The sequence below is a fragment of the Urtica dioica genome, chromosome 3, assembly GCF_054948205.1.
Source record: "Urtica dioica subsp. dioica isolate 48M chromosome 3, U.dioica_male_clone48M_v1_H2, whole genome shotgun sequence".
In the NCBI taxonomy this organism is placed as follows: Eukaryota; Viridiplantae; Streptophyta; class Magnoliopsida; order Rosales; family Urticaceae; genus Urtica; species Urtica dioica.
This window is the reverse complement of record NC_142758.1, coordinates 24,831,848-24,840,975: the sequence shown is the minus strand read 5'-3', so window position 1 is coordinate 24,840,975 and position 9,128 is coordinate 24,831,848. Positions and strand designations below refer to the sequence as shown.

At 36.6% G+C, this 9,128-nt stretch overlaps 1 protein-coding gene across 4 annotated transcripts; it reads left to right on the top strand.

Annotated features, from left to right (window-relative positions):
• The first annotated feature begins 5,007 nt into the window (after positions 1-5,007).
• On the top strand, positions 5,008-8,719 carry LOC149402514 (Endosomal targeting BRO1-like domain-containing protein). 4 transcript variants are annotated; one of them, XM_089608129.1, is made up of 7 exons: positions 5,008-5,096; positions 5,371-5,437; positions 5,682-5,849; positions 6,360-6,621; positions 7,273-7,439; positions 7,513-7,662; positions 8,089-8,719. In XM_089608129.1, the coding sequence occupies exons 2-7, from the start codon at positions 5,393-5,395 to the stop codon at positions 8,440-8,442; spliced, it is 1,146 nt and encodes a 381-aa protein (XP_089464255.1). In that variant the 5' UTR covers positions 5,008-5,096; positions 5,371-5,392; the 3' UTR covers positions 8,443-8,719. The 4 variants fall into 4 exon arrangements, with proteins under 4 accessions (XP_089464255.1, XP_089464253.1, XP_089464256.1 ...); XM_089608127.1 differs by having other exon boundaries at positions 5,014-5,096; positions 5,315-5,437; XM_089608130.1 differs by having other exon boundaries at positions 5,014-5,096; positions 5,315-5,437; positions 7,513-7,640; positions 8,089-8,232.
• The last annotated feature ends 409 nt before the right edge of the window (positions 8,720-9,128 follow it).

The following is a 9,128-nucleotide window of genomic DNA, read 5'->3' as shown; positions in this document are numbered from 1 at the left end:
GTTGCTTCCCTAGCGAAAGATTCTTTCGAACGTTACTTACTTCGAAAGTGCGCGCAATCTATCGGTTCTTGAATCAACCATTAGGTGAGAGAACATTAACCTTCTTTCACGAAGGCTAGATTCCGTATCTGTAAATCATTTCCCACTCGAATTATGCTCTGAGAAAACTCCCAAGACATAAGCTGTGATTAGCATGAATAGCCTTTTAGCGAATGAGTCAAAGAGCTCAGTAACATAACCCAATGTCCATAATCACTTCAGGATTTAGATCAAGTCTCACTGTGACCATCATAGTGGCCTCGGTTAGTGTGTCGTAACGGTCCTTAAACGACACATCTACACCAAGACCTGTCCAAGTCGTACACTTACCACAAGTGTAGAATGCTCCCACATAGTGATCAGCCTTCACCTACGTGTTCCACATATATGACTTTAGATATAGTTTTCCAGGCGTATATCAGTCATCGACCATGTTTTAGCACACCGGCCGAACTCAGGTGCCCAGCACGTGACTGGTTAGATACGGAGGCTATGGAATAATGAATGTTTAATAAATCTCATAAAATAAGAAATAACGCCTTCAAGTCAAATAGATAATAAATGTCGAACTTTATTTTATTAATAATTTCAACTAGAATTTACATAAGTATCTTCTCGTGGGCAAGAATTCCTAACATTATGAATTGCATCATGCTTACCTTAATCCTGAAATGAGACATGCCATTTCACAGCTTACGTATTCTCATTTGAGAAAGTCAGAGTTCGGACTCACTATGTGATTCTGAACAGGACCTATTGGTGAAGTACTAAGTTGTGAGAATGTCATGAGTAACTTTGTGAAGTTCTCATAGATATGGAATTCATGTACAAGATTGCTGAAATGCAATGTATATCACCTCGTGCTTTGTTTATTGGAATGTGAATAAATGAACTGGCCAGTGTCCAAATTGAGTCTTGACTCTTTTGGATGAAACAATGTGACTTGTTAGCTCCTCGTCAATATATTGTTTCTAACTTATTCACAAGCGACAAAGGAGTTGAGGAAATAACAGCTAGAAGGGTAAAATGGTAATTTCGTAAAACCAGACTAGCTGATGATATTCATGAAGGGTAAACATAGATAATATTCAATGGATCCACTCATCATAATTTGGTTGAATTCTTGAGTAGAAAATAAATTCATTTGAACCGAGAGATTTTTAGTGTCAACTCTTTAGTGGAGTCAGTTGACATTAAGCTAAACTTGGAAAATGTTTGTGAACTTTTAAGTCCAAGTATTTAGCTCAAGCTTTGTTCATTTGGATCCATGAGGTCACTATCACAAATCATATCGAGTAGGAATAGTTAAACTAGAAGCTAAGTCAAAACAAGAACGAGACAAGTTTTACGAAAATTGTCAAAAGGGTATTTTTGTCTTTTTGGACATAGGATGAAATGAATGTCAATAAATTTTTTGACATGGTCATTCGATGACTCACATCCACTCGGAAAATTTAATTTATTTGGGCCTTGTGGATTAATTTCATTTCATAAGAGTTTTATTGAAAATTCTTAATGGGCTTTTCTCATGTTGTCATGAACAAATGAAGAACCTTCTATAAGCTCCTTCTAGAGAGCCTCTTGGCCGCCCATCACCAAAAGAAAAAGGGAGATTATTTTGTGCATTAATGTATGAAGATACCTGCGAAAAGAAAAAGAGGAAACAAATTTGCATCAAGATGCATAGGGAATTTCGGCCAACAAGAGTCAAGGGAGAAGTGAACAAAAGAGGAAACAAATCCAAGGCCTTCTAGAAGGCATCTTGGCCGTGTGACTCATGAAGGAAAAGATGGAATATTTTCTCATGAATATGTGATATTCTATAGAAGAGGAAACTACCTTGTTGAAGGCAAAACCTCTCCTATAAATAGGGCCCTCATTCTTCACATTTTATTCATCCAAAGTTTTAGAGATTCAGAGCTTCTCTCTCTAGACTTGGCCGACTTCTCCTCTCTCTGTCTCTCTCTAGTTTTCTTTTGTTTTTGTTTTGTCACCTAGGTCCTCATTTGACCTAGTGTTTTTAGCTCTTCGACTTTGAGACTTGTTCTCGAGCCGACGTGTTTAAAAGTGCCCACTCACTAATTCCTTTTCTCTCGAGTGATTCTTGTGATAGAAACTGTTGTGGTTGCTCGTGTCGCCGAGGAAAGAAGAGAGACGTGCTGCGAGGGGAGACGTACGTTGCAACTTTTCAAAAGCTTCTCAACGTTCAAGCTTCTAAAAAGGTTAGTATATTTATAACGCTCATAATAGTTTTTATTTACCTGTACTTGCTCTTTGTCTAGGTTAGTAAAATCGTTTTACTTGTCAAAAGAAAATTTTTAAAATTCCGCCGCTTACCCGAACCGTTAAACTTTTTCTTAAACCTTAGATCAATTCCGACACCCCGTGTGTGTGCGTGGGACTTAAGCCAGTTTTTGTGCGGGGGACTTAAGTGTGTATCCCCGTGTTTGTGCGGGGCACTTAAGCGTGTATCTGGAGATCTCAGTTTGTGCCAACTGGCGACAAAAAGGGCGTCGAGTTAGGTCAACGACTTTACTCAAGCCCGTATACTCGAAGGGCCGTCGGGGTTTGAGCTGCCTAAGCCCGTATTCCCGTGTGCGTGCGGGGGCTTAAGGTTTTGTTTCTTGGGCCGTGTATTTTCGAGTGTACGTCGCAGGAATCATTAGCCCCCCAGATTTTTAGTGTACAGGTCATGCCCTGATGACTAAAAACTTAATAAAGCGGAGAGAAAAACCTCAAACTTTATTATTTTTGCGAATATATAACATCCTCAAACATTGGCGCATGGGCCTTATTGAATTAGAGAAATCAAAGCAATAAATGGGGGAACTGTTTGTCACTGGTAGTACTGCCTCAAGTGTTCGACGTTCCAAGGATATCGGATCGGGGTCGCGTCCGTATGTTCGATGTAATAGGTTCCGTCATGTATGACTTGAATAAGGGAAAATGACACATATATACCTTGTGTTTTAGTGAAATGTCGAGTTTAACCTATGGTTTTCGAAAATGTCGAGCTCATACCATCTGTTCAACTAAAATGACGAGATTATACCCTGAAATAGACAACACTGCCATAGCTCTTCTTTTTATTGACTTTTCATTGAGGTAGTACTGCCTCAAGTGTTCGACGTTCCAAGGATATCGGATCGGGGTCGCGTCCGTATGTTCGATGTAATAGGTTCCGTCATGTATGACTTGAATAAGGGAAAATGACACATATATACCTTGTGTTTTAGTGAAATGTCGAGTTTAACCTATGGTTTTCGAAAATGTCGAGCTCATACCATCTGTTCAACTAAAATGACGAGATTATACCCTGAAATAGACAACACTGCCATAGCTCTTCTTTTTATTGACTTTTCATTGACGTTGACTATAATATTTATACGCAAACACCAATTATCTTTATTCATTCGCGTCATATATGTAATTGATTTTAAAAACTAAAAAATAAACAACAGTCTTTTAATCGTGAAGAACGCAAAAAGAGGCAAAAGGGTAAAAATTGAAAGTGGATAGTCATCAAAATTACAGATTCGAACACAGAATCCATGATCCAGAGTTGCAATTCGAACACAGAATGAAGTCATCTTTTGGGAGATATGAATTTTATTATTTAATTTCAATTTAAGGCTATTTTTATTTCAAATTGGAAATTTGAAAGTTAGGATACTGTTTTGGATTTGATTATGTTTTTTTATATAAGAGTTAATATCAATGAAAGAGAGATTTGTGACACTATTATCTATTTCAGGGTATAATTTCGTCATTTTAGTTAAACAGAAGGTATGATCTCGATATTTTTGAAAACCAAAGGTGAAAGTCGATATTTCACTACAAAACAAGGTTTAAATGTGTTATTTTCCCTTCTAATAAAGTGAAACTTGGGCTAAATCCTTAAAATAAGACCGTGGATTGGTTAGTCGCAACAAATACGATATTATTACGAATTATTTATAGATATATATATATATATATATATATATATATACATGTTTGTATTTATTTATTCATCGGATAATTTCGATAAATTCAGTATTTGTCAATAAATCATGTTGATAACGATAAATTTATCGATACAGTTTATTTTTACTTTCAGTTGATAATCTGATAAATCATTATTATCTCTCGATAATCTCGCAAAATCTGAGTGAGAATGCAACACAAATGTGTAAGAAGAAAAGAGACAATAAAGCATAAAAATTAGGGCTGTATAAAACCGAACCGAAAATCGGATAAAACCGATATCCAAACCGAACCGAAACCGAAATTCGGAGCCACGTCAGCTAACCGAAATTCGGATTCGGATAACCGATCCGGTTTACAAAACTGGACCGGATATCGGATTTGATTTTGGGAAAATCTGGATATCGGATATTTAACCGATTTTTTTTAATTAAAAATAAATATATATTAAAACAAATTTATGTCACTATTATTAACACATGATGGTCAAGTTGTCATAGAAGAACAAACTTCTCATATATCAACTCATACTGCTACTATAACTTGATTATGTGATTTATAAAGGTAACACACAAATTCAATTGTTGTATGATTTATTATGATCATTAGGGTAGTAATTTTAATTTTATATTATGATATTTACATGTGCAGGTAGTTGGAGACGAGTGTCCTTTTGAATTTTAGCTTTATAAGAGTCGTTTGTACTCGTTTTTTGAATTTTTACAAACCGGATTTGGATTTTAGAAACTGGATATCCATTTTATAAAACTGGATATTAAACTGGATCTGAAATTTTACAAACTGGATAACCGAATTTTAAAAATTGGATACTGGACTGGATACTGGATTTAAGAAACCGGATAACCGAATATTCGGATAACCGAATTTCGGTTTTAGACTAAATTGGACCGGATACTGGACCGAGTTTTTAAAAACCGAAAATTCGGATTCGGATACTAAAATTGTCAAAAACCGAACCGAACCGATCCAGTTTCACCCCTAATAAAAATATAGGCCAGTAATGTCTTCTTGGTAACAGATTGGTCGAATTCAACGACTTTTCCTATCGGAGAGAAGCCTTGGAGGTTAAGGTAGGAAACTAAGCATAGTACGTAAATGAATGCAACCAATCATCGAGCACCTCAAAAAGTCATGAAAATGACCCTAATGGAGTCAATTGTTATATGATATAGTTGTGTCCCATTTCCGATAGTAAAAACTCGTCGTCCGATTTCGGTTTTGACGACAGTAGATACGTTTTTTTTTTCCGATTCGGATCTCAATCTTCTTTTTCTTTTTTTAATTTTAGTGAATGAAGACTTAAGCTGGGAAGTCACCGTCGTTGTTGATTCTTTGATATCCTAGGTTTTCCGTTTGGCTGTTGAAGATGATGCTTCGTTATTCAGAGCCTGCGAAATTGAGGACCAAGAAGGTATTTTTTTCGGTTCAAATTTTATTTATGGTTTTCAATCGCTTCTCATTTTTGGCGATTCATAATTATTTCGTCAGTCTCACTCCATTGTGTCTAAACTAACTTTGTTTGGGGGTTTAAACGGGATAACTTGATTAGTGGGAAGGACATGTAAGACAATATTCCATTTTGTGAAGTAAATTATTGTATGCTTGATAAACTGTACTATCGTTGGGAAGTGAAGAATGGTGTAATTGTTGAACAGGTCGTGTTTGAGGACGTGTATGGTGCGAGCGATTCGTTCACACTCGAGCAGTTGAAAGAGCTGAGCTCGAAGCGCAGGCTTGTTGAAGAGTCCATCGATGAAAATAGCTCCATTACTGAGGCCATCGCCAGAGAAATGTCCGGCGGTTTGACCTCTCATTCCCAGCAGGTTAGTCTCCATTTATCTGAACTGTCTTTAGTGGAAAACTGATCGACCTAATTATTAGCTTCACTCGCGTGTTGTTGTATTGAACACGTAAAATCATAAGAAGCTGGGTCCTTATCCTCTGGAATGTTGTCAGCGACAGGCTTATTCGCACTTTTTGAAATTCGGTGAAAAAATTGAACACATATTTAGGTTTTAACAACAAAATTTGGAGGTCGCATCGTTGAGATTATTTAAGAAAATCGACTGAAGTTAAGATAATGGGCCACATGTGCCAAGTTAATCTCCCATAACCCTTAATGTTTCAAGGTACATGAGTGCAAACAAGCCTTTTATATATTCTGTATAGAGGAGTATTCGGTTTTCTACACTGTACTTCTTTATTATGATAATGCACAATTTTAGATAAAATCCCTCCCTGACAGTCTCTGTTTTTTTTAAGTAGGATTTTATCTCACTGTTAGGTGGTTATGTAAACAACATTCGTCAGATTTTATTTTTCAAACGTCTCAGGTTCTTCAGAAGCTAGAACAATATTTGCCATTGCTGGAAAACCTGATTCTGAATGTGGATTCGGTTAGCAGTAATCGGCAAATAGCGCATTGGACATGTAGTCTTAAGATACAGTGGAGCAGTGGTCTTTGCACGCCACCGTTCTTCAGTCTGAGAGGCCCGAGATTCTTTCAAATCGGCAACTTGAAGTTTGAGCTCGGGATGGCACTTTCCCTTTATGCTGCAACGCTACGCAGAAGGGCATTCGAGGCTATGCCAGAAGGTGCATTATTATTATTATTATATATTATTATTTTAATGACTCAGCTTCAATTTAGCATATACAGACACAGACGCGTTATACCCCACAAGGCATTGCTCAGTAGAAAGAGCATCTCCAATTTTAGTGACTCAGCTTCAATTTAGCATATACAGACACAGACGCGTTATACCCAACAAGGCATTGCTCAGTAGAAAGAGCATCTCCAATAACAATTGCTATATTTTGTGCTGAAAAATGAGACGTGAAAATTTTAGCACATCAACTTATTTATGCTCCAACTAATTCTAACTCATAGGACCCGCGTTGAATATAGTAGGGTGACTTTATTTCTCGGTGTTGATGGTGACCAAATGCTAAATTTGGTATACTGCTGAAGCTAAACAGGCTTTTTAGTTGCATATATTGTCTAAACTATTATGTAAGTTGGTCCCAAATGTCACTTCCGTTTTATTCATTTTTCCAGATGTGGTTTTAAATTGAGAATGAATCAAATTTACCGCAAAAAATAAATAAATAATTCAGAATCAAATTAGAGAACTAGAACTTTTATCAGCAGAATAAACCAAATTTACAGATTTAGCTCTCAGATATAGTAATTGTGAAGTCAGACTTTGGCAGAGGAATTACTAATTTTTGTTTGTATTGTTGCAGACTTGGTTCAATCTGCCACCAAATTCAGAGAAGCAGCTGGGGTTTACAAGTATGTTGGCCACGAGGTTCTTCCTTCTTTACAGCTTTCGTCGCTCGTCGAAAAGCCACCGGAAGCTCTCTCCTCCATAGCCACTGTCATGACCCTCGTCTGTTTATCTGAAGCTCAGGTTACTATTTTTATCTAATCGTCTTTCCGATCTAGTCCCTGGAGTTACATGTTTTACTTTGGGGATTCGACAGGCTGTTACCATAAGGCGGGCTGAGGAGAAAGGCAGTAGCATAAGTCTCCTGGCAAAGCTTTATCACGGCATTGCCGAGATGCTTGACGAGGCTGCTATTGTGTTATATGCAGCCATTGCAGATTGCCAGTATATCTCTCCACGATTTGTGGTACATTATCATATTTCGGCAATTCATTTATATATTTAAAAAAATCCCTGTGATTGCACTCATTTTTATCAGAAATTTTGCTAGCAAATCTTAAATTACATAAAGTAACTTGTTTCGAGTTTGGTGGCCTTCTGTTTTATGTAACTTGAAATATCCAGAACCCAAAACGGGATTTTAAATTTGTTTAGTTCTCAACTTGAATTCATATTATTGGCGACTTATTCCGAATCCATATTTCAATAATGCCAAAACAACCTTAAACTACAGTTAATCACTACAACAAACCAAAAAACCAGCAAGGAAATAATGATAAGCTAGAGACTAATCTAAGAGTAAGAATTGCCGTGCTCTCGGTTTGATGTGACACGAGCATTTTATTTTTCTTTCTTCAAGGATAGATTACATGTACTCGTATGGATTTTGCAGGAATTAATATCATCTTGCAGGGCATTGAATAGGCTGAGAGGCCAGAAATGCGTTGCAGAGAGTCTGAAAACATCCGGGCAACTTGGGGTTGCCGTTGGCGTTCTTCGACTTGCATTAGTCGATGTGAAAAGGCAGGTTCCAGGGGAAGAGTCATGGACATCTGTGTTCAGAAAAGAGATTGACGATGCCACCGAGTTGCTCAGGAAGCTCGAACACGAGAACGACTTTGTGTGGCATGAAAAGGTGGCCTCCGGGGACGAATTGTCTTTGCCTGAAGGCAACAAAATTGTGAGTGTTATACCTTATAACCCCAAAATATGGGAGAGAGAACTTACTTTCAAAATATTAATGTAAAACTCTCTCTCTCTCTCTCTCTCTCTCTCTCTCTGTACTTATATTTCTGGAGAAGCAAATGGTTTACATAATCTTTTGTGCTTCTCTTTGTGCAATATAGATTTAACAGTTTTGTTTGAACTGAATGAGTGCAAGTCCCCAAAGTGCATGTGTTTCTGTACAGAGAACATTCATGGACTCAGACACTACAAACTTGTAATGTATATTCGGTTTGGTGATATAATCTTCGTCCCTGTAAATTATTTTGCTGAAATGAAAGTGTATCGCCGTTGTGAAATCTTAACCATTTCATTCTTACAATGCCTATTAAATACAAATAGTTTGGCGTATAGATAAGATATCTATTTTTGAAACACTTTTTATTTTTAATTATTTTTGTTATATCATATATGTTTCCGCATGTGACTCAAAACTCATCTCTCACATCTCCATAAATACTATTATTAATATTTTAATAAAATAATATATTAATCTCATGAAAAATCACAAAGTAGACCACTAGTTAAACACTCGTTTGTTTTATCTTCTTCGCCGTCAGTTTTTTTTTTTTTTTTTGGAAATGAACTTTTCTACTACTAAAATGAGATAATTTTCTTTGTTTTTTTTTTTTTATATAAATAAAAAATCCAATTCTACAAGTACTCTGTGACAGTGTTGTCACAATAATTGATTATTTTGTGACAATG